The sequence below is a fragment of the Leptonotus elevatus genome, chromosome 8 (genome assembly GCF_054856555.1).
Source record: "Leptonotus elevatus isolate MCC_2025b chromosome 8, RoL_Lele_1.0, whole genome shotgun sequence".
Lineage (NCBI taxonomy): Eukaryota > Metazoa > Chordata > Actinopteri > Syngnathiformes > Syngnathidae > Leptonotus > Leptonotus elevatus.
The window spans coordinates 10,672,688-10,697,292 of NC_141246.1; the positions used below are offsets into that span (position 1 = coordinate 10,672,688).

Consider the following 24,605-nt stretch of genomic DNA (forward strand, 5'->3'; position numbering starts at 1 on the left):
TGATCACTTCTAGACAAAGAGTGCAGTGTTCACTCTCTCTGCATTGACCTCTAGATTGCGGCGGAACTGGGTGACGTTACTGAAGCAGGCCATCCAGAACAACACGCAGTGAGTATGACTCCATACTGGGGACTGGCTGTAAAGAAAAAAATAGCCTGTGGAAAAAGCCTGTAAAGGCTAAAAATGCCTTTTCTGACACGGCTTAGATCACATTCCAACCCGAAAATACATCATTTATCCTTAGGGGTTGGTTGAAGACTATGGTTTTCTGTTTTGCAGAAAAACCTAAATCATGGCAAACAAGAAGTAAGTTATTTAAAAAGGCAAAAACACTTCCACATTACAATAAAATCATAATCTATATGTTGAAGCATGAAAAATTTAATAAATACTGTCAATTGTCACAATGAATGATGACATGAACAAACGTTATAGAAAATAACACCTATATTCATTAAACATGTGGCAAAATATTTTATTGATTATAATCATCAAATATCAGGGCAAACCAAATGACAAATACAGTACATCACAGGCTGAAAACAGGAAGAAAAAAAAAGAGAAAAAAATGCAAAAAGTATTGAAGATTCTATGACATTGTACACAAGGGACCAGGCAGTAAAAATAGCAGAAATAGAAAACATACATCATTAAATACTCATGATAATTATACACTCACGCATTTATACATAATATTCACACTCATAGCTACGGTATCATCTTTTTAACTATAACTCAGTGGTTCTTAACCTGGATTCAATTGTTGCAGGGACTGTGGTGCACTCAGTCCTCAACTTATGACTGTTATGATGGTATGTCATGTAATTTATTTATTTTGTAATCCCTTCATGCTAACTATGTCAAGCAAAAAAAGAATGCGGTCAGATAAATATGTGCAATGTGAACACACATGTATAACAGAACTTATGGTGTTCCAAAGGGTTCAATTCTGGGGCCTCTGTTTTAATTGTATCTGCTGCCCATGGGTTCTATCTTAAGAAAAAAGTGGTGGCTGTTTTAAAGTGCTCTATATAGAGTTGAGTGGAGTGATGGGAATCAGCGTCCTCACTGCATGATTTGCAATGCCAAGTTGAGCAATTTTAGTCCAACTAGCTAGCTAGCTCGCAAAACTAAATAAACACTTCCTTAAGCTACATGAATATTGGGAAGACAAGAACACAACATTTGAATTCTGAATTCAAGGTGAAGAGAGCCATATTTGATAAACAGGCTACACTCCCTGTTCATTTTGTTCACTTGTAAAGCCTACAACTATGTCTTGAATTAGAAAAAAAAAAGTTTTACAATAAAAAAGGCTTCAGTGAATGCGCATAGGAAGCTGGTACCTCCAACTAGGAAGACTCAGTGCTATAACTAAACCAAAAAGTTAAAAGAATGTAAAGCAGAAAATCCAATAGTTTAGTTGCAAAAGCTAGCTAATTTTGTCTGACTTTGATAGTATCAACCAAATGACACATAAGCAGTTAATTGGATTATTTAGTGAAATTCTGATCTATTTCAAGAAAAAAGGAATGTTGCAAGGAGTCTGAGATTCCTGAGTTCATCAAAGAGATGCAGGCGATGTGTTTGGGTGGTCTGTCTGCGGCGAGCGCTTCCATCTTTCTTCTGATGTGTAACATTAGCCCCTTGACTTTGCCTCGTTCTGTCCTCAGCCAATCAGAAAGCGGCAGCGAGAAAGAGAGCCCCCTCTCCCGCGGCCCGTCGTCATGCCAACCGGCTGCTCGCTTCACCTGCTCCGGCTTTGAGCCCGCAGGTTCCGACAGCACGGCTGCCCGCTCCCCCCGAGCCGAAGGCCTACATCCACCGGCAGACGCGGATGTGCATGCGGAGGTGAGCTCAGACCGTCAGAGAAGAGAAGAACAGGAGGAGGGTTGGGACCGCGATTGGGCGAAGCGGCTGGAGGAGAGGAACAAGTGGTTTGAGGACGGTGTCCCCTTTGGCGAGATGGGCAGCCGGTGGGACTGCATGCAGCTGAAGAGGGGGAGTGTGCCTGTGCCCGTCATTGACACCATGGACTCAGAGGTCAGCAGGAAGTGGACGGAACTTGAGAGGCTGTCTTTTAGGGACATGAGCGCGCAGTCACTCATCGGAGTCCAGGCGTATCAAACGATCACGCGGCAGGCCTCTGATTCCCATGTTGACACCCAGACCCGCCAGTCGAGCACTGATAAGGATGAAGCGTTTGCCACCGGTTCGCCAAGTGACTGCTCAAAGAAGGCGCCGTCAACTGTAAACGGGTCTCACATTGTTCAAACAAACACAGCCGAAGCCCTTCAAAAGGAGGTGAGGAAAGGCAACGTGTGTTTACACACTTTTAATAGTTCGGTATGAAACGCCATTCAACCCAATGTAGTCTCTATAATGTTGCTCCAGTTCACAACCAAAATCAAGCTTGACTCGGGGCATTTTTAGTTTGGAGCTGGTTTAGGATCATGCTTCCTATTTAGCCACAGGCCGAACAGCAAGCACTCCGATGACAGTGGCAAGAAAAACCTCCCTTCTACTAGGACGAAAATCTTGAGCAGAGCCAGTATGTACTCGGCGTGGGGCGGCCATCTGCCTCAATTGGTTGGGAGGCAAAGGATACAATGAACAATGCAGTCATCCATTCATGTTCTATACCACTTGTCCCCATTAGGCAATTACTACTAAAGTAAGCAATTGTATTGGCTGCACAGCTCGTCTTGGAATACACGGTAACTTGGAAGTTGGCCTTAAATTTCAAGAAAACTTATAGTAAGGAAAGTTCAGAGCCTCAAGGAAAATGAGGCAAAGCCGAGACGAAATGGGACAAAGTGGTTGAGCATCAACACCAATGTGTTTCCTATGGCTTTTTTTTTCCATATAACTTCTCATGTGCTGATTGTTACATGAAGAAGAAAATAACATCATCAAAGGTGAGGTTTGCCACACGTTTTATTGCTTCTTAATAGGGGTGTCTAAATTAGTGCGTACATTTTGAGTTGATTTAAAGTTCCTTTAACGCCACTTAATTTTTAACGTGTGTTTAATAACCGCCCCTTACTTGGAAAGCCGGTACTGGGGTAATGTTGCAATATAGCAAACATGTCCACGTCAAAATTTTTCAGTAATCAATTTTATAATAATGCATATATTTGTGGAGACTGGGGTGAAGTTGGATTTTACCATTTTAAAAATGGGCAGAATTTCACAAGTTCCTTCATGTTAAAGATTAGATAGCTCTTAATATGAAAAGAACAATGCACTGAGCTGTCACCAACGTCTTACAAATGTAATTATGCCTTCTAGTGGCAGAAAAATGACCTCAACACAAATTAATATCACACTTGTGTTGTTGTTTTTTTACAGTACAGTACGTCTTTTTAATTGTAACTCAATTTTATGAGTTATTATAAAATTACTGTGTCAACTTGCCTTATATTAATTGTGGATGGGATCACCTGGATAATTGTGAAATCTCCACAGTGTCCTGGAACGACTTGACTGCTGTACTAATCACAATGAGAAATGTAGTTTAGCATTTCGATTTCCATGAATCATCTCCATTTTCATCTTCCAGGCCCTGTCCCTTAGAAAGCAAATGGAGAGCATTAAGAAAGAGCGCGCAGCCACGGTGATAAAAGTGGACAGCCCATGTGGACCCGGGGCCCCCTGTGGGGCCCGGCTTGAGGCCATGGAAGCGGCCCATCGTAAAGAAGTGCGGGAGCAGCAGGAGAAACACGAAAGGGAGATCGACGAGTTGGAGGCACAAAGAGACCGGATGCTGGAGGAGGAGCGGCAAGCTTCTGCTAAAGGTTGAGTCAAAAGATTTGACTTAGTTACTGTATAATCTGTAGCGCTTATCCCTCTCAGGACTTGTGTGCCTTGCTTAGGGGCACCTGAGTGGTGTAACGGAAGCAAGCCGGCATCTATGCGGACACCAGTTGCAGTTTCCATAAGGAGAATTTGCTACACCCTGGAGTGGTTGCCAGCCAATCCTATGCATTTTCCAAATCATTGTCCGGAAAGCTAATAATAATAATAATAATAATAAAATTCTAAGTAAATGTGAAGATACACGCTTCTTATTGAATAGCCATAATATACGTATAAAGTATGTCTTCAGCCTGCAACCTTACTGTCTCCTCCAGTCCAGAATGAATTTTCATATGGAAAATCTGACCGCTAATGAGCGCAAGTTCACTCGTATTTTATATTTAATACAGAGCAGTGGTTTCATTGACTTCCCACGCCGCTCGCTTAAGATTTATTTTCTCTCTTTCTCTCTGATATTGTGCTTTATAAAAACAGAGTAGTAACATAATTAAATAGAATATGAAGAAATAAATATTTTCTGTGTCAGGAATTAAGACTATACAATTAATTTTGCGGATCCTACTGGTGTGCCCGCCTTGACCACCAGGGGCAGTATAATACAGTGATACTCAGAGCTCTGGTCATACTGACGCAAACAAACAAAAGTGACTCAATCATTGATTTAAGTTGTTTTTCAAAGAGAATAAATAGTATATGCCTGTGAATATTGTATAGCATCTGAGAGTGTATACCACTTTATCATGCTTGTGCAACTCAGTGCTTAACAGTTCAAAAAAAAAAAAAAAAAAGCAAGTGTGCATTTTTACAGCAAAGTTGTTTTAAATACACATGTAATTCTCTTTGTTTTATGTTTAGTTTGACAGTAAACTTGGAGTGGCATTTTATTAGTTGTTCGCTATCTGCCTAACGGCTGAATGACAGCTCGTATCTCGAGAAAAATCATAAATCTGCTCACTCTTATCTCAAGACACCACTGTACATTGTAAATGAAAATCTTAGTTGATATCTCAAAAATTGTAGACAGGAAGTAGATCATAAATCATAACAGCTGCCATGATAGGCGACATCTGGTGATAGTGAGCTGTGTGGCCACGTCTTGTGATGTTTTAGCATGAGGCAGGAATCATTTTCTGACAGGCCAACATTATTATTACAGCCAGGGAGGCTCTGAGGGCAACCCACAGAGACGAGCTGGAGAAGGTCAAGCGGCCGCCTGGGGGAGGTGCACACATGGAGGCGTCCTTTACAGGGCACATGTAAGAAACCACCGTGACACTGTGTCGCCGCGTGTTCCACTTCACCACACAAATGATACCGGATACTGTGTTGGTCAGGCCGCCGGTGGACGTGTGGCACAGCGAGTTGGATGTGTTGTCTGAGCGTCTCTCGGAGAAATGTCTGCAGCTGAATCTCACCGAGGAGAGCAGACAAAGAAGAGGAAGTCATCTGGAATGTAAAGAGAGAGAGTTGCAACAGCTTTGGAGAGAAAACCAGGTCAATGACCAATACATCTAGTGCACTATAAAGAGTTTAAGTTACTGTTACCGCCTCATTTTGATTGTACAAGATTGATGTACCTCATCAATCAAAGCATATCATTTACTTTTTTTTCCCAGGAGCTTAAAGTCAAACTGGCAGAAGAGATTAGGCGCATGCGTTATTTCATCACAGGACAGAGGCCGGACGTGATGTCCCTCGGCAATGTGGCAGCAGAAGTTGAGGTAATGACAGCAGTAATCTGAGGCTAAATTCAAACCTATGTAATTTCAACTCTTACATCAAACCTGTAGATATGACCAGCTCGTCATCGCCTGCTGGCCCAGTTTAAAAAATAAATAAATAAAATATTGTACCTGAAATTAGATTTGGCAGGCATGTGCTGAGGGATTTTGGAACCATTTAAAAGAGACAAATTGTTAGAACAAGTTTGCTTAATGTGTTGTCTTCCATCCCAGTAATGAGTCCCTGATGCATCATTATCAGGCTCCTTTCTTCATCATGCCCTTGTTAATTTCCCATGTTTGGGTTCATTGAGCAGCACACAGTGCCATCTACTGGTCAACCAGAAAAGCTCCCTAGAATGGCTCGTCCCATGCTCGCGATGGGAATATTTTTCTAACCAGATTCTCTTCATGCATAAAAGCAGCTGTAAATCCTCACTCAAGTATATCATATTAGTGAATGATTGTTTTACAGCATTTTTATAGTATGCCCAATAAATATATTTTTACATTATCATAAATGTTCTTGCTAATTAGCTGGGCAAATTCAGAATGAGGCATGTAGTGTCCAATTTGACTCTTTGGTTGTTTTGATTCCTATCAAAGATGTCAGTATATTTGTCATTTTTATACAAGTTGGTGCAAGTGTTAACTAATTTGTCCTTTAACATGTGGCCTCTCAGACGCTGCTCAGAGCCAAAGAAAACGAGGTGCAGTCTCTTAAGAAGGAGGTCAGCTGCCTACAAAGTGAAGTCCAGTCTCTCACGAAAGTAAAGATATAAACGACACGCCACTGACCCCAGCATTTGGTACACTGGCACAACCTAATGAGATCCAATACAAGACCTGCAATAGAAATTCTGCCTTAAATTATAACAATACATTTTCTATTTATTGAAAAAGTCCTAGAGGTATTGATATTTATTGTTGCATTTGGAGTAAATTTGCCATACAAATAGTAACCACAGGTACCATAATAGTTGATCAGTAACAAGTGCACTGTTGCACACTTTACATTGCATGACTGTGCACTTTGTACATTTGTTCTAATGTCCTAAATGTGCATTTTATATTTTTATTGTTATAGTAACAAAGTGACTATACTGACAATACAATGTTTTTGAACACAATTGGCCAATTGTTTACATCAGAAGTGAAGAACATTTTAAAAAGCAGAACTTTTGCTTTAGATTGTGCAGATGTACCTTATGTTGTGGCTGATAGATACAAACATACACTACATTCTATAAGCCTAGAGTGGCTGATCCACTGTTCAAATATGCTTTCTTTTAGGAGAAGGAGACAGCCTATGAGCACTACAAGGAGGCTTATGTCGAGCTAAGTGAATTTAAGGGCCGAAGCAGTTTGGAGATAGATTTTCTCAATGAACACTTGAGATTGGTCAATGCTGCACAACAGGAGAAAGCCAGGGAAGCTTGTGACCAATGAAGCTAACTAGTAGAAATCCCATTTAAAAATACAAATAAAACAAATTCTACACAAAACAACACTGTCATGCAACAACATTTCTGACGCCACCACGCAAACACAAGGACACATTTTCATACTGTATTTAGACTCACTTTAATGAGTTCACAAGATGCACACATGCAGATTAGAATGTTTTAATCATGTAAGCCTCACATGATATTAGAATTCTTCAAATATGTTTAGGTGACACAAAGATAAATAGCGGAGGACCGAGGAAGGAGATGAGCAGAGGTAGATGGATGGATGAATCTGGGAGGACAAGTGCCTCATCTTCCTCATTTTCCTTTTGCCTTATGATATTCTTCCCCTGGAGTAATAAAAAATGAGTGAGGGCAACATACAACATAATGAGCTAAAATAGCACAAATTTGGCATGTCTTACACAATGTCGCATAAATCAGTGTGTCATAAATTGGTTCAGTCGTCATCATCATCATCCTCTGGTACGAATATGTCATGCTCCTCCAAGAGAGCGGCAAAGTTCTTGCTGATCAGAGTTCCCACATAGAGGAATGGCACCACCACTGCAGTCATGCGAATGAGACCAAAGGGTGTCTAAAAGGGAACACAGAGGAAAGATGGATGTTAGGTTGCTCTATTCAAACAGTGATTCACACTACTGTGCAATAAGATAGAATAATTTGTTTATAATATATATTTTATTTATTTATTTATACAGTTCTTAAATATTTTAATCGTTATTGTTTTTGTTTTTTTAACTTTGAGTCTGCCGAATTAAGTTGATTGAATCGGTGGTGCCGCCAGAAATTATTTTCTACAAATAAGGCATTTTACTTGTTTTTTCTGTAAACCAGCAACCTTTAGAGATAGACGAACATTTTGAAAATTAATATGTTAATCCTTATTAACTCGTGTTTGAGCGCTAATCGGATTTCGGTACACACATAATTAGATTGTCGATGGTCATTATCTAAATCTAGTCATGAAAATCAAACTGAGGAAAGTCAATATTAACTAACATCCTACAGTGAACCACACGGGGGGGAGGGGGGGTTAATACGTAAAGATGACATTTTATATTTGTCAATCGTGTGTTGGGAAAGCGTTTCATTTGCGGTGGACATTTTGCATAGGACAAAAAAAGGCTGGGATTGTTCGGAGCGTTTCCTTTAAGAGTTCGACAAAAAAAATTACATACAGGTATTTTAACGACGTTTATTTCAGAGGTCAATACTTTAATTATCCGCTATTATTATTATTATTTTTTAATTATTATTATAGAGGTTAAAAAAATACTTCCTGATATTTCCTCTAATTTGTGTAAACACACATTCATTGGCTCATTTGACTAGCGCAGAGCCGCAGACCCATATCAGCAATAGCGATTGGCCAAATTAGGTGTCATACAACCCTATGTTCCGCCCACATGTTAGTCAGTTCTTCGTCTTGACAAAACAGCCTCCCTCCCCAAAAAACACTTACTTTATCCGGTTTCGGTAGGATTGCCCCCGACGACGACGAAACCGCACTTCGAGTTTGCGTCGTCCTGTTGAGATATGATGTTTTCGAAACGTTACGACCCAGCAGCCCAGCATTCCTGATGTTGGGACGCAGGGAAAACCGTAAAACACTCGTCGCCATTTTTGTCCAGTGTCAAAATTGTGGGCGGTGTCACAAAATGACGTACTGGGTGTTTCCTTTTGATGACGTCGCGTTTCATTAGCAACCTTTATCATACAACGAGGTTGAAGTTGAATTACTTTTTAATTGCTGTTAAACCAATATCTCGAATTCAGTAATACAGTGTCGTCACTAATCACAATTAATAATAATAATAATAATAAGGCTCTCCCGGTTTATTAGAAAATACGCTGCTTTACCGTGCAGTCATTTTAACTCCAGTAGTAATGAAATACTATAGCGTATAAATCGCATTTATGTTAATAAATTATAAATCATTTCCGCAAAATAATGAAAGAAAAATCTATAGCTAAACTAGTTGCAGTGCCTCAAGGCGGAAGCAGTAGTGCGCGCACTGTCTCTGCGAGAACGCGCGCGGACGAGAAGTCGAAAGACGGAAGAAAGGACGCCGAAGCTAAACTTGCCAACTTTTAACCGACGGGCGATAAATATATTTATACACAATGTTATAAAGGGACTTGAGATTTATTTCGACAATCGATTTAATGCGCTAAACCAAAGCCGTCCCTAGCCCGCGTTGACGTGCAGTCACCGCTGTATCATTTCTCCACACGACCCGGTGACTCCGCCAGTTTTCGAACAGGCGCGTCGCCTTCCTTCAACTTGGCCATAAAGTCACTTTTTTTTTTAAGGTGGTTGTTTTTCAACGACTCCCAAGTACACATACGATTACACGCCCAGCGTCTTGTCTAAAAGTTTCTCCTTGTGGGGTGGAAAGTTGACGACCGAGGCCTAGGCGAAAGAGAGGGTTACATGTGTGAAGACCGCGGCCGAGAAGGGACGTACTCGCCACAAACATGTCGGCCCAGGCTCAGATGCGAGCGATGCTGGACCAGCTCATGGGAACGGGGAGAGACGGTAAGCACGGCCGTTATTGTTTGTCGTCAAATACAGTGTCTCTTAAAATGTCAAGAGTTATGTTGTGTGCTAACATTAGCTTTGTGTTGGTGCTAGCATTAGCTCGATTGCTAACCTGTGCTCGCATGCTTTACCAGCCATGAGGCTAGTTAGCTACCTGTTGTTCACATGTGATGTATATTTTTAAAATTGGCTTTCAAATATTGTGTATATGTATATTATATATATACGTTGAAACATTGTGTGGATTTTCCCCCCAAAACTCCGTTCGGGGCTTTCATTAATTTCTAGTAGTACGGTAATGACACCTGTATAGCTAAACGGTCTGCATTTAAATTCTAGTTTGAGAGATACTTAACCATTCCGGGAAAGAAATTAAATTGTTCAGCAATGTTTTGTTCACACATAAACACTTAAATAGAAACAAAGCGTAGCATCGAGGAGGTGATGACATAATTGTAGATCTGGCAGGTGGGTGGGTATGTTTTTAGATGTTGCATCCGGGTATATAACGAGTAATAAATTAGCATATAAATAACTGCAAAGTGGTGGGTGTAATATTGACATTTTTTATTTGACTTTTAATAGGAGACACCATGAGGCAGATAATCAAATTCTCTGATGATCGGGTGTGCAAAAGTCACCTTTTGGATTCTTGCCCTCATGACATTCTGTCAGGCACTGTAAGTATCTGGCACACACACATCAAACATAACATCCTTGTTCTTGTCATTAATTATCATTCTGACACTGTTTTAGGCAGATGTTTTGATTAGTTTGATGTTTGCTGCAGCCCTTTGGAAGTGAACTGAGGATGTTGCCAAAGATGGAGCGCAGGACTCGTCTTTTGTTTGATGTGCCAATGTTTGTATTTCAAGTTGTTTGGCAAGCCTCCATACTTCTGCATATTCCACTGAATAGACTTTTTAAAATATATATAGATATTTTAAGATAAACACTGAACTCTCTAGCATACCAAACAAGTTTCAAAAGTCATATTGGCCTAAAGTTAACAAATGAATACGTTCAGCATTGCACCTGTACTGTATTAACTAAGATTGAGCGAATTCTGTTTTTTATGCACTTAATTGTTCTGACCCTACAGAGAATGGACCTTGGGGAGTGTGTGAAAGTGCATGACCTGGCCCTCAGAGCAGACTTCGAGATTGCCTCCAAGGATCAAGAATTTTTTTTTGAGCTTGATGTGAGTCATTTAGTCTACTATGGGAATATTAAATCTACAAATAAAAATGTGACCTGCAATTAGCAATCCAGTATTACTATACTGGACAATCAAAGGCCCGTGGTTGTAAAAAATATACCTACAACTTTGAAATGAAGAATATGCGCCACATAAGTTCAAAGTAGTACGACTTTGGCATCACACACCCAACATCACTTTTCAAAGCTACACTAAACTTGCATGTTCTTTTTAATGAAAATACTGTTAAAAAATTGCAACTGCGCTATATTATTGTGGTCCAGTAGCCCATTACACCATAGTCAATTGTTATTAACTCATTCACTGCCATTGACGGCTATAGACGTCAAAATTTCATTTAAACTATTTACATTCGTTTTAAAAAATTCCCCACTTTTGTTAACAAGAGTATGAAAACCTAGTGTTTTTTATATTGTATTAGAACAGATATAAAAATGTGTGATTAATCGTGAGTTAACTAGTGAAGTCATGCGATTAATTATGATTAAAAATAAATAGTACTCACCTGACGCCCCTAATTAAAAAAAAATCTTTAAAAAAACAAACAGGTGATTACAATTTGTAATTGTAATTATTCGCATGACTTCACTAGTTAACTCACGATTAACCACAAATTTTATATCTGTTCTAAATGTACAAAAAAACATTCTAGGTTTTCATACTCTTGTTAACAAAAATGGAAAAAAATAAACTAATAGAAATAGTTCAAAAATGTTTTACGTCTTTTGCTGTCAATGGCAGTGAATGAGTTAATGATGCGATTAATTTTTTTTAATCTCAAAATTGTCACAGTTTAACTTATATTATTACTCCTCACTGACAGTTTAGAATCCTAACATTTACTTAAAACATGGTCCGTACAATTAATAAAGACTTAATTCAGTGTGATGACAACTTGACCCTGGAACAGACTAATATTTCCAATGTTTCCAATTGTAAAAAAAAATCCATATATGTTCAGCTGTACTTTTACAATGCAGCTTCGTCAAACCAAAGAAACCGCAGTGGAACAGGTTTACCTACCATTAGATCTTTTGTGCTGGTTTTCAGGCTGCTGAGCACCTTCAGACTTTTATCGCCGACTGTGACCGCAGGACTGAGCTGGCCAAGAAGAGATTAGCAGAGACTCAAGATGAGATCAGTGCTGAAGTAACAACAAAGGTGACCATTGCTGTGGTTAACATCGCACAAATCAAAACCAACCCATTAGCTGCATTCATGGCAACACGAAATGTCATCCGTTTTGCTTAGGCTGAACGTGTGCACGAGTTGAACGAGGAGATCGGCAAGCTGCTTGCTAGCGCCGAGCAGCTCGGGGGCGAGGGCAACGTAGACGAGGCCCAACAGCTGCTTGAAAAGGTGGAGAAGACCCGTGTCTTGAAGAAAGAAGCAGAGGTTAGAAGACGACATGACTGCTTTAACTCTTGATGGCCGGGAACGTTAAGGTGCATCTGAATTTCAATTCAAATCCAATTGGTCTGTTAATTCCTCTCTGATTTCTTGCAGGATGTTTACAGAAACTCAATGCCAGCCTCCAGTTTTCAGCAGCAAAAACTACGCGTATGTGAAGTGTGCTCGGCCTACTTGGGTCTCCATGACAACGATCGGCGTCTAGCTGACCACTTTGGGGGCAAACTTCACCTGGGCTTCATTGAAATTCGCGAGAAACTTGAAAAGCTCAGGGTAAGGCGCTACACCAGTCACACGCAGCCGACGTGAGCAAAGCACATATGTTACGTTCGAAAGATCTCACAGCACACAAAAAGTATATAGACTGAACAAATGTAAGAAAATCTGGACCTGTTTAGTTGAACACAAAACAGATGCGCACCCATTCTGTTTACTATATAGAAATATCAAGCCAGAATTTGAAAATAAATAACTCTACTTAACTTTATTTATAGAGCACTTTAAAAAACAACCATCATGTATGTACTGGGCTGTATGTGAAGTAAAAATCTGATCTATTAAAACAAAGACCATTAAAAACAAGAAATTACTATAAATAAATAAAAAGACAATACATTAAAACAAACCAAGCTGAGCCAAAAGCCCAAAGAATAAAAATGTGTCTTAGTGAGTCGGTTTGATGATGGAAAGAAATGTGCTTAGCTGGGTCGTGATAGGTCAAGAGGCTGCGGGGGGGATCTTTGTTCTCCTCCCATCACGTTCTATTAACACTAACAAGAAACTTGGCTGAAAGAGAAATGAGATGCGCCCAAACGCCTTCATAACATTGTGGCGGGGTTTTAGATATAAAAAAAATAATAATTTAATGGATTTTCTATTGATATTGATCATGTGTCTCTTATGGATTTATCACCTTGCCCTACTTGAAAGATATAATGGCATTTGTTTGATCTCAGTGAAACCGTCATTGACGCCGCTTGTTCATGTTAAGTCTTTCCGGACAATGACAATGTCTATTCTTGGTGCCATTTTTAAATGCAGAAAGCAGTCGTGGAGAAACAGGAAAAATTGCGAACCAGACGCAGAGAGGAGCGAGAACAAAATGACGAACGGGATAAGCAGTGGGAGGTGGAACGGGAACGGGAGAGAGAGAAGGAGAAGGAGCGGGAGAGAGAGCGAGAATGGGAACGAGAGCGAGAGCGCAGGAGGTAAGAGCTCCCCAGCTGCCGTTCGTTTGGCCTGTCATCAGATACAATACAGTCTTACATGATGTGTTCCCATCCAGGTCGCGATCCAGAAGCGGAGACCGATACAGGTACAACCATTGTGTTTTCATTATGTAATCAGCCGTGTAAATGAACTCTTTTGGAGAATCCTACTAGTCAAATACAAACGCCACAGTGTGATGTTTGATCCATTTCCTCATGCTCAAACGTAGGGAGGGAGGCAGTTCGTCCTCCCACCGGTCACGACGCCACCGCTCCTCTCATTCTAGAGAGGAGGGCGGGGACCGGGATCGGGAGCGAGAGAGGAGGCACCGGCACAAGGACAGACACCGCTCACACTCGCACTCTCACAGGCACAAGAGAAAGAGGTGAGACAACCATTGAGACTAGAGGTGTGAATTGCCTAGTACCTTTCGATTCGTATCACGATTCGATACCGATTAATCCCAATGCGAATCTATAAATTTATTATTGCGATTTAAAAAAAATAATAATAATTAACTCAAAAATTTCGAAAATACTAATCAGTAAACTTGTACATGTTCACTATAAGATTTGTATGAAAATGTATTTATTTATCTGAAAATTCAGGTTAACTGAGCCACTGCATTTAACAAACAGGTTGCAGTCTGTTTCATGTTTGAACAGCACTGAAATAAAATATTAAGGCTTAATGTCCCATTAATATAACATTCTTCCATGCTTAATGTGTGAATCCTAACCCTAAGTAAGATGTTTTGTTGACTATTCCCATAAAAAAATGATGTTTAACTCTTTGACTGCCAGACGTTTTCAGAAAAGGGATGCCGTCAGTGCCAGCCGATTTAAGCATTTTGACTGATCTTTCAAGGTCCACAGAAAATGTTCTGTTTGGAAACACACGTACTACCAAATGAAATATTGGACTTTCATCTTTCATCAGAAAAAAAAAGTTTGTTTCTACCTTATTCCGTTCTTTAGTAATCAACAATAGAAAATAGTTAGTTTGACCCAATTTCGCCTGTTTTGGACCAAAATACGGAGAAATCAAGCTTTTAGTGAAACGATATTATTTCATGCATTCTAGTGAATTTGACACTTCTTTTTGTCCATGAATGATGCCACAAACACCTAAATAGTGCTTTACTTCTATAAAACACTACCACCAAGAATGAAAAGGTGTTTTTTGATAGCAAAATACGTTTATTTACATTCAACAGTGTAACAATTTGACAACAATTTGGCAAACTATTTACAAATGTGTGCAACTGTGGTGCTATTTACAAATATGTGGATGTTTCAACGACAGTTTTTCTTTTTGTAACTCTCCTGCGTGCAAGGAGACGCAACAGCATTTGCACAAGATTGCCTCTTCGCGTGCTCCACTTTCTTGCAGGCCGTTTTTTCCGGGGAATAGCAAGTATACACTGCAGTGTGTGTTGCCATCAAGTCTAATATCAGGATCATGCTACGGTTACGTTACGTCTCGCTTCCTCGTGTCCTTCAGTTGCTATACCGGGTGGTAGGAGATGTTTTGATCCATTTTATCCACTCCATTCATGGTGGCATCGTAGTCCAGAAACAGTGTCTTCTCCGTGATCAGACTGTACCCGCTCCTCCGATGAATATGCATTGGACTCGGGGTACTCTTCATTGTCCGATCGAATGTCCGCTTGTGCAGCTCCGGCGTTAGCAGCGGTAGCCGCGCTTAGCCGGTGAGGCTTACTACGTAATCATAAACAGTCGCGTCAAGGCTTCCAACTTTGGCGTCAAGCTCGGAGTCATCATCATCATCATCATCATCATCAATCTGCATTGGTCGATGCCAACTCTCCATCGCCCGATCGAATGTCCGATTGTGTAGAAGTACCCGGCCGGCTATTGTGCGCGTTTTCCGGCCTTAGCAGCGCTAGCCGCGCTTAGCCGGTGAGGCTTACTACGTGTCATAGCAGTCGCGTCAAGGCTTCCAACTTTGGCGTCAAGCTCGGAGTCATCATCATCGTCGACATCAATGCGCTTTTTAGTATTGATTGATGCTTTCCGTCTTTGAAAAAAATGCTCAAGCGTGAGTTGCTTGCAACCGGTTGCTTGGTCAAGCCACAATGGCTTGGACCAGCCATTGTCTCCTCAACACTCTAGCTCCGCCTCACGTCTTCTACTGACGCCCACGGTGGGCGGCCCATCCAACCTTGTGCAAAGAGAGTCATCGCTGCCCTCTAGGGGCCAAAACGAGTCTTTTACTAATCAGATCTGCCTGATACTTTCAGCACAGCTGCCCAAGGCTTTCCTGCACCCGTTTTTGAAAAAAAAAAAAAAAAACATAGGGGACGTCTTTTAACGTCCTCGGCGCCCTTCCCTAGGTTTATGCTAAACGTTTTATAACGTTTATGGCAGTCAAAGAGTTAAAAATCAATTCGGCCGCATATCGAATCGATTCGAGAATTGCGCGCTGTAATATCACAATATATTGCCGAATCGATTTTTTCCTAACACCCCTAATTGAGACATTAAAAACATTCCACAAGTGCGCTTTTTGAACATGTCCCTGAAAGTATTCTTCTCCCAGCAGGTCCTCCGGAGAAAGATCATCACACACCCGCGACGTGGAGCCCTCCCTCCCCCTCCCCCTCCCCCAGGAACGGAGTCAGGAGGGCGCCTTAGAGGAATGGCGTGACAACAGAGCCGAATACAAAGACTGGGAGGACCGGGAGAGGTCCACCTCGCCAGACATGACGAGGGAGCGGGAGAGATCCCTGTCCCTAGAGCGGGACCAACATTCCAGCTCCGAGGAGCGGGAATCGGGGGAGATTTGAAGAGGACAGAAAAAGGAGCGGGACGGAGCACGTCTCCATGTCAATCCATTGTATTGTTCAAGAGTTATAGAGACATAAGTTTATATTCAAAGTGGCATGTGTACAGTATCAGGGTGGGAAGTTAACGGGGCAATGAACGGATGTTGTCAATTTAACAGGCAAAGCAACTTTTATGACTTTGAATTTGTTTACGCCAAATTATTTTGACTGGTAGGGGAGGTCTGTTTAACTTTGGTCACATGCGCTGATTTCTTTCTAATCATTAGTTCAACTTTCAATGTTTCTTTTTTTTTCTTTTTCAATAGGACTATGACATTTCAGAAGGTGTGGCTCATTGTACAGGGTTTGGAAATATGATTGATGCATAACCGCTACAGCACATTTTGAACTTGGGGAGAGAAACAACCATTTGTCCTTTTGTTTATTGACTTCAAGCCACTTGGAAAATCTGGTAGTGGCATTAAAAATTGGCCTTCAATTCAAGATAAAGATGCTTAAAAATTAAACTTAATGAGTCATCAAACTGCTCAGCGACTGACGTGACGTGCATGTTTACATTCTAACATGAGACAGAGGCGTGTTGTCTGCTAGGGGTGGTGAGGGGTGCTTCTATTTTGCTGTGCTGCCGTAATAAACTTTTTTGCTTGATATGCATTGTTACACTTTGTGTACATTTAAAGGTTTGTTGGGAGAGCGAGAGTAATCAAGCAGAAAAATGTAGACTTGCTGAAAAGGCTTGTAGTGATATCAAAAGTTTTGCAGTAAATGTGGACTGCCGACATGCGTGTCTTCGGCGAAGCAAAGTTTAAAGAATCACCAGCTGGCGCTTGTTAAATACAAATTAGTCACGTGAAAAAATATGTGATTATCAAGGACAAAAAACTACAAACATGACTGACATCCATACAAATACAATATAGTGAATAGAATGTACACAAGAGTTTTCTACTATTAAAAAACAAACAGCAAATTGTCATAGATATATGATGGGATTTAAAATTAGGCACAATATAATCAATACAACAAAAAGAAAAAACTACAATACAAATTCCCATTAATGAACATGAACTGCTCAGAATAAGAAGAAAGGTAATGAGAACAAATTGGCGAATGAACTATTACCAAAAAAGGAGACAAATCAATTTCTTAATGGGTTATATGCCACGGAGGAGGCGGGACTTCCTGGTTTTCACACATCAGCTTTGTTTCGGTTTCCTGTTAGCAACGTGTGGGCCCGAGTCGCAGTTCTTGCGCTTTCGCCATTGTGTGAGTTTGTAGTGTGTCTGTCTCAGTTGTCCGAAGCATTTCAGAGAGTTGAGACGCCCTGCAGTCGGGGGGTGCGAATGTTGGAACGCGGCCATCAGTGGCCGGAAACGACGCTGATGTGTGGAACTCGGAAGTCTGTGGTATCCACCCAATTGAGTCCAGGATCAGGATGAGAAGTGGCATTCAATCCAAAAGGTCTGTCTCTCTAGCAGTGTTTTGAATTTGTACCCACCCCTAGGATGTGGCGGGAACGCCTAGTGGACCATAACTTTTAGGGAACTGGTATTTAATCAGATGAGTTTGGAATTAAGTTAGTATAACATCTTACTGGGCATAATATGGCGAAGGTGATGCTGTAGTGCTCTTTTAGGCCACCGGGTGGCAGTGACGTTAAACTAATGGGAAGGAAACGTAATGACGTCACGGGGATTTTTTGAAAAGAAGCGCGCAAGGGGGAAAATGGCGACGGGAGTATGCTAGCCACAACAACACACTGCACACCTACAAACATTTTACGTTCTTTGTGGCATGTGGCGCAACATGCTGTTGAAACCGTTTAGTGGGCAGCCTTCTTTGAATACCGCCACTATATTGGTAAGTCTTGCTTTAGAGCGTTGTTTACGGCTGTCTGGATTGTGATGTGTTTTTTTAATGCGTTCATTGCGTTGAGTCCGCAGGCACGAGTCAATGAACTGTAAATTCAATGACAAAAAAAAAGATAGATAAAAACAGCTCACAAGTGATGGGAGTCATTGGACATTGTTATTTTCTGGGAATGTGGTAGATTTGATCATTTGGACATGTAAACTGCAGAGATTCATGGAAATAAATTGTTGCATTAAAAAAATTAGTTTCTTAACATAAATATCATTACTGTATTATCATGAATTAAGGGCTGGAAGTGTTTTTTCATACATCACATCACACAAGAAAGGCCAGCTCAGTTATCACCATATTTGCTGTTTCTCCACTTGATTTATATATATATTATATATTTTTATTTTTATTTTTTAAATACATTTACAGCCAAAAGTAGTCTGGGTGATATGGAAAACCTACATCGAGATTAAATGAACAGCAGTTTTATCGTATTTTCTCTATTGAATTATAAAACACATAATTTATATAAGACACTAAACATTGAATAAAATCAATCCAATATAATGTGGGCAGTCTATGTGCATTAACTGTGCAATAATCAGCATATTGATATGCAACACATCTGACATGGAGGAATTATTTTGTCAAAAGAGGGGTGCTTACTAATACATATTTGGATTTGTGACCAATATTTTAGTTGACATTTTGTGTATATAGAAAAGGTCTTAGCTCTGCAAATTGGTATAAAAAATGTTGTTCATATTTTTGTTCAATATAGTTTACCCCCACTTAAAGTAAATAGTTTGTTTGTTTTTTCATTGATATTGCATTTAATGCTGACCCCCCCCCCCCCCCACCCCATTCAGCTGGTGGAGAGGGAAGAAGAGTTTCAGCAGAGATTAGCAGAAGCCATGGTGGAGGAGACGGCATTCACGGTGAATGTGTGAGTTGTACCTTCATCCCCCAAACTGCTGATATTACTAGAAAAATGTATTTTAATAGCCATTTTGGAGTCTCTGGCTTACTGAGCTGTGACAGTGTTCCGATTCAATAAAATGAACCATCATCGCCCTCACAAAAGGAACTAATTGTTTTATGCTGCATTAGTTTTCTCCTGCCCAATGGACTGTATTTATACGGCTCCTTAGCAGCAACGGCCACTTTATATGATCCTCGTTGATGGCAGCTTGCAAATGCACTCTGTAAAGAGCCCCATTGTGTGTAATTAGGAGATCTCAAATGTCTTGTTCAAGGACACATTAAGACACTCTCTCCTCACGCTCCTCCTGAGCTGTGGCTTTAGTAGTTCCTAATGAATTGTCAAGTAAGTCTATGTTGGTCAGTGTTGGAGATGGAGGAGCACTTTCAATCTCTTCCATTGATGTACAGCGGGATTTGTCCGTTCTAATATGACTAATACTTCCCAATGTTTTTAAAACAGGAGACTAGCAAAGAATCTGCCTCTGCCCATTGAGCACCAGCACGGTCGGCCCAGGATAGACTTGGTGGTTTTTATCATCAACCTCGCCTCTGAGCTCAGGTACTGTATGTCTAATAACCTGCGCAATATATAATTTACAAAAGTAATCAATTATTTGGACTAACAATTGCAAATGTTAATATCAAGGTTTGAGAACGTCTGTGTGGAGTTTACAGTGTTTTCTAGGGGTGTGCCAAAAAAATCGATTCTCATTCAGTACGATTCAGAATCGATTTTAAATGTCCCCAAATTGATTTTATTTCAATTATTTTATACTGTCTTGCCTTTGTCTGGGTGTGCCTTTTATTTGAAGCGCTGTTCATGTTGTACCCGGTTTGGCCACTGAGGGGCAGTGTGGTTCCACGCGGTCTAATACACTGTTAAGTTGTAGCCACATTAGAGAGTAGAAGGAAAAAGTCACGATCAGGTTATTTCAATAAAAGTTTGGTTTTTTTCAGTGTGGAGTTCTTTTGAGTGATAAAAGTGCTGCGAGTAGCGCGCTAATTAGCATTAGCTAGTCAGACTGGAGTAGATCATTACAATTCCTTGCACATCTACAGATTGAAGCAAAAATCAATCAAATCATTTCGAATCAAAAAAATCGTTCCTAATCAAAAATAGATTCTGAATCGAATCGCAGGCCCAAAAATCGGAATCGAATCGTATCGTGAGACATTCAAAGATTCCCACCCCTAGTGTTTTCCTTATACTTGCGGGGGGGGGGGGGGGGGGGGTTCGGCAGAAAATAGAAAGGCCGTCGACAAGATTCAAGCTCAGAATTGTTCAGGCAGATGTGCTAAACACTTTCACTTAAAAAAAAAATAATAATCTCATGAAAATATACTATAGTTCAATTATCTATAGGTACGTATCTCATAGGTCTTAAATTGATATGAACATTATCCATAATTTGAACTCGGCTTCTGATGGTGACCTTCACTGGTTTATTTTAATTTTATTTCATTTTATGTATTTATTTGTTGTCACAGTCTGCAATCTGCCCAGGCTTCCCTCAAGTATTTGGACCCTAGATATTTCCTTGGGAACGTCTGCTTCATGGCCACCAACGGTAAAACTCATCTGTGCTTGTCACGGTTTACAGTGCCTCACTTTTCTGTTTGCAAAGGACGTAATTGAAGATGAAGCTTTTGCTGTGTGTCTTTCTTTTTTTGGCGACTAGCACGCAACGCCACTGTCCCACCAGAGCGCCTGTACGCCCTCAGAGAGCTGGTTGCGTCATTACGCTGCACGCTGCTCTTTGCTGAGGATCAGGTTGGTGACAACTTTGCTCCGTACATGCACTGCATGAATCCACAATGTGTTAGAGGCCTTTTTAAAAAAAAATTATCATATCTACTCTATACTGGAAAAGTATTTCAATGTGGCTTTACTAGTTTTAAAACTACTGAGAGAACAAATAATGCACGTTTTAAATTATCCCAGATTTGAGCTCTTGCAAGTAATATTTTCAAGAACATTCTTAAATTGCTGATTGTTGTAGAAGTGTAAGATTGTAGTGAATTGGATTCTTACTTATTTTAAACATCTACTGACTTAACATTGGTATTGCTAACATTTAGCCACCTGGTATCTTGACATTAGGGGTAACATAAGCAAGAAAGGCTTCCAAAAGCTCGACTGTACCTTTTTTATTTTAAACAAGGTTGATGCAGCTTTCGGTGGCTCAGACGTTATCGCTTCTGTAGATCACATCGGCTTGAATGTGCAGCATCTGAATTGGGAAATGGCTTTGAAGTTTTTTGAAGATGGAGCATCACACGCTGGAAGAAAATGGGAAAACAAAGAGATTATTCTCAAAAAGAAGAGAGTTTGGAAAAAAAAATGTTGTGCTCCTCTGTGACACCAATCTTAATATGTGTCCCCTGCAGACGGAAAATGGTGTGGCCAAAGCCTCAGAGAGTTTGCTGATCATCCTGAAGGTGGCGGCCGGTCTCGTTTCCATGACGACGGCACTCTATCTATCCAACCAGACAATGTGCACCGTGCCCTTAGACACTAATGAAGTGGATTTTGATTAGTTACTTTTAACTTTCTTTTTTGTTTGTTCTACATTATGATGGACAAAATGGACAAATTTGACATTCTGAGTTGATTTTTTTTATTTATTTTTTTTATGAGAGAAAGTGTTTTATAAAATAAATGAAGACAAAGTTTAAAATTGAGTTAAACTAAAATGATGTTGCCTACTTTAAAAAACATTATAATGATTTGTGTTGAGGTCATTTTTCTGCCACTAGATGGCATCATTGCATTTGTAAGACGTTGGTGACAGCTCAGTGCATTTTTCTTTTCATATTAAGAGCTATCTAATCTTTAACATGAAGTAACTTGTGAAATTCCGCACATTTTTTTAATTGTAAAATACAACTTGACTCCAGTTCCCACAAATATATGCATTTTTATTCAATTTAGTACTGCAAAATTTTGACGTGGACGTGTCTGCCACGTTGCAACTGGAATTCCCCCAGTACATGCTTTCCAAGTAAGGGGCGGTCATTAATCACGAGTTTAAAAAAATTAGTGGTGTTAAAAGAACTTTAAATTAACACACTAATTTTGACACCCCTAATTATTATTGTTAATTAATATTATTATATTTGATCTAAACGGCACTCATACTGTTTTTCTACTTGGTTATCTTATTGAACTAAATGTCAAAGCATTAAAAACAGCTCTCAAATAGCCATGTTTGCTCTGTATGTATTTCTGGCCCATCTGTATCCAACAGTTCAATAGAACGCGTAAGATAACATTTCCACATAAACTGATTTCTTCCCGTGAAGGAGACTTTAAATGGAGTCAAATATTTCACTGCAGTGCAGTGGTTGGGGTCCCCGAGGGGGCAGTCTTCGCGCCCCGTGTCATATCTTACTATTATTAGGTTATCATCATGGCAATTATCCATCATTCATGTTCACGTGCGTTGTTTTTTTTGGGGGGGGGCATGGAGCAAGATGCTGGAAGCACATGAGTGGCTGATTTCAGAATCTTTCCTCTGAAGGTTTTCCATTTAACTTTCATGATGGAATTTTGCCTAAATTGATAGACATAATATATTAAAAGATTCCAGCCATGCTTGAGTTTAAACGAATTGATTGGGAAAATAAAATTGTGATAACATCAATTCTAATATTGGTAGGAAGATGAACTTATCACTAAATGTTATATGTTCTTTAGAATTATATGTTCTATGCAGTCCCACTAGTCTAAACACGGCATTCAAATTAATATTGGGTTTGTGAATGAAGCAGCAAAATCCACCCGTTTTTATACATCTCAGGGGGGGCGGCCATTTTGCCCCTTGCTGCTGACTGAAAATGACATCACAGTTGCTTAGGACTCGGGACGGGTAATGACCAATCATGGCTCGCCTGTTTTCTTAAACTGAGCTTTTAAGTCGCCCTTTAAAAGTTTGTGTTTGTAGATTGTTTCTCTGTTTTAACAATGCTTCTTGCCAATTATATTTAATGCTGTTGGCAAGCTGCCCTCCGTAAATGAGTATTTACATCATGCAATTATGGGATGGATTGGCTGGATGAGTATCTGCATCGCTCCCAAAATGTTTAAAATCGTCACAATTGCAGACAACACAATATGTAATAATTAATAGATGGACACCATTTCCATCGACAGTTTCCAAGCATGCTAACATGCTAATATAAAGCAGCTGATACAGTGGGACTATTTCTTCACAAAGATGGAAGTGTGGGAAAAGTGACAATTCTGTAAATGAATAGTATACTGATTGACCTTATGTTGGAATTTTTCGAATGTGGGAGTTGTAGCATATATCAATAATGGTCAGAATGAAGGGATTTATTTTACAGACATTTGCATGGCAAATGGAGTGAGGGCCCACGACCCGGGGGGGGGGGGGGGGGTATGCAAGGTGTCACGTCTACGGCCTGCACTGTTCACTATTAATAGCTTATCATCATGGCAATTATCCATAATTCAAGTTCACGTACGAGGAGTCAGACATGGGGAGGAAAGCAACGGCCTGTGGAATGTTGCTGATGGTGTCATTAATGTTGCTCTTTAAAAATGATCCGAAACATGCCTGACTTTTACCAAGTCACCTTGTTTCCAACAGAAGCCTTGAATGTGGCTGATTATTGTTGGCCCCAAAAGCAAAACTTAAACTGCACCTTACATTAGCATATCTGGAATTGTGGACCCTATAGCCTACATATACACAATTCAACAGCGATTAGCTAAAAATACAAAGAGCTAACATCTAGCAATGAGAGTCAATGGCTGAGTTCCCCAAAACGGGTTAGTTGGACTCATTGGTTTTTGTTAGAGTAAAACAATCGGTCTGTCAAAAACATTTTGGTAGCCTAAATATCACAATTGCCAGTATTAGCAGTTATTGAAATCCAGATATATATTTTTAAATACCATGGTAAACACCCTTTACCTGGCAATCCAGGTCAACCGCCCTATCGCTCGCATTTCTGCGGCGGAGCAAACCTGAGCTAACAGACAGTGGAATTAACCAATGAGCGAAGAGCGGCCGTGACGTCAGAAAAGCGAATTGTTGAATTATTTTATTTATTTATTTTGCGGAGACGAAAAGAGACAGTTGTGAATGACGCCGTTGTTGGATGTCGTTTTGCGGGAAAAACGTGAAGAGTGAAGAGTAACGTTGCTCACGAAGATGACGTCACGTATTTGATTGGCCCGGCATGTTTTTGGCCGGTGCCTAAGCGCTGTCTACTGACGCCTGTCCAGACCCACTTTCTCTTTCAAGCAAGTGGGTGTGGCTTGCCAGGCTAAAACACCCTTACCTATTTCCAAATTAATTTTGTATCGCTCAAATTAGACCAGAGTGGAGATTTGACAAAATTAATGATTTATTCATCCTCAAAAATTACACTTGATCATTAAATCTGTGCAAAATTGCTGCATTTGAAAAGACTACCCTTTGCTGAATTTGTGTCTGTGTGCACTCTTTAAACCACAGGCCTTAAATTTGATCAAAGTAGCCTTTAAAAATGTCTAAAAAAAATATTTTTAAACCTGTCAATCACTAAC

The 24,605-nt window shown here is 40.1% G+C and overlaps 4 protein-coding genes and 1 long non-coding RNA gene across 9 annotated transcripts in view; 3 read left to right on the top strand and 2 right to left on the bottom strand.

Moving 5' to 3' along the window:
• LOC147169715 (TRIO and F-actin-binding protein-like) overlaps window positions 1–7,870 on the top strand; it is a 16,886-nt gene extending 9,016 nt beyond the window's left edge. Inside the window, exons 12-19 of one of the 3 annotated variants that reach the window (XM_086083810.1) lie at window positions 14–108; window positions 1,674–2,304; window positions 3,563–3,797; window positions 4,976–5,075; window positions 5,154–5,313; window positions 5,436–5,540; window positions 6,224–6,310; window positions 6,834–7,870. In XM_086083810.1, the coding sequence (XP_085939936.1) occupies window positions 14–108; window positions 1,674–2,304; window positions 3,563–3,797; window positions 4,976–5,075; window positions 5,154–5,313; window positions 5,436–5,540; window positions 6,224–6,310; window positions 6,834–6,989 (1,569 nt within the window). In that variant the 3' untranslated portion in view covers window positions 6,990–7,870. The remainder of the gene's footprint in view (window positions 1–13; window positions 109–1,673; window positions 2,305–3,562; window positions 3,798–4,975; window positions 5,076–5,153; window positions 5,314–5,435; window positions 5,541–6,223; window positions 6,311–6,833) is intronic. The other 2 variants (XM_086083812.1, XM_086083811.1) reach the window with 2 other exon arrangements.
• Window positions 7,100–8,664, bottom strand: LOC147169716 (essential MCU regulator, mitochondrial-like). Its single transcript, XM_086083821.1, has 3 exons — window positions 8,475–8,664; window positions 7,414–7,586; window positions 7,100–7,338 (listed from the first exon to the last, which is right to left on the bottom strand). The coding sequence occupies exons 1-2, from the start codon at window positions 8,631–8,633 to the stop codon at window positions 7,449–7,451; spliced, it is 297 nt and encodes a 98-aa protein (XP_085939947.1). The 5' UTR covers window positions 8,634–8,664; the 3' UTR covers window positions 7,100–7,338; window positions 7,414–7,448.
• Window positions 8,556–16,849, top strand: LOC147169717 (putative RNA-binding protein Luc7-like 1). 2 transcript variants are annotated; one of them, XM_086083817.1, is made up of 10 exons: window positions 8,556–9,551; window positions 10,140–10,234; window positions 10,657–10,755; window positions 11,824–11,934; window positions 12,025–12,168; window positions 12,280–12,456; window positions 13,225–13,391; window positions 13,469–13,498; window positions 13,622–13,777; window positions 15,955–16,849. In XM_086083817.1, the coding sequence occupies exons 1-10, from the start codon at window positions 9,491–9,493 to the stop codon at window positions 16,199–16,201; spliced, it is 1,287 nt and encodes a 428-aa protein (XP_085939943.1). In that variant the 5' UTR covers window positions 8,556–9,490; the 3' UTR covers window positions 16,202–16,849. The 2 variants fall into 2 exon arrangements, with proteins under 2 accessions (XP_085939943.1, XP_085939944.1); XM_086083818.1 differs by having other exon boundaries at window positions 8,618–9,551; window positions 15,958–16,849.
• On the bottom strand, window positions 11,476–24,047 carry LOC147169718 (uncharacterized). The gene is made up of 3 exons (XR_015095867.1): window positions 23,989–24,047; window positions 21,192–21,328; window positions 11,476–12,149 (listed from the first exon to the last, which is right to left on the bottom strand). It is a non-coding gene; the product is annotated as an uncharacterized LOC147169718 (long non-coding RNA).
• On the top strand, window positions 17,408–21,730 carry cenpm (centromere protein M). Of its 2 annotated transcripts, none has more exons than XM_086083820.1 (6): window positions 17,408–17,662; window positions 18,934–19,010; window positions 19,509–19,607; window positions 20,537–20,616; window positions 20,728–20,819; window positions 21,437–21,730. In XM_086083820.1, the coding sequence occupies exons 2-6, from the start codon at window positions 18,979–18,981 to the stop codon at window positions 21,584–21,586; spliced, it is 453 nt and encodes a 150-aa protein (XP_085939946.1). In that variant the 5' UTR covers window positions 17,408–17,662; window positions 18,934–18,978; the 3' UTR covers window positions 21,587–21,730. The 2 variants fall into 2 exon arrangements, with proteins under 2 accessions (XP_085939946.1, XP_085939945.1); XM_086083819.1 differs by lacking the exon at window positions 17,408–17,662 and adding an exon at window positions 17,893–18,061.
• Window positions 24,048–24,605: the final 558 nt, after the last annotated feature.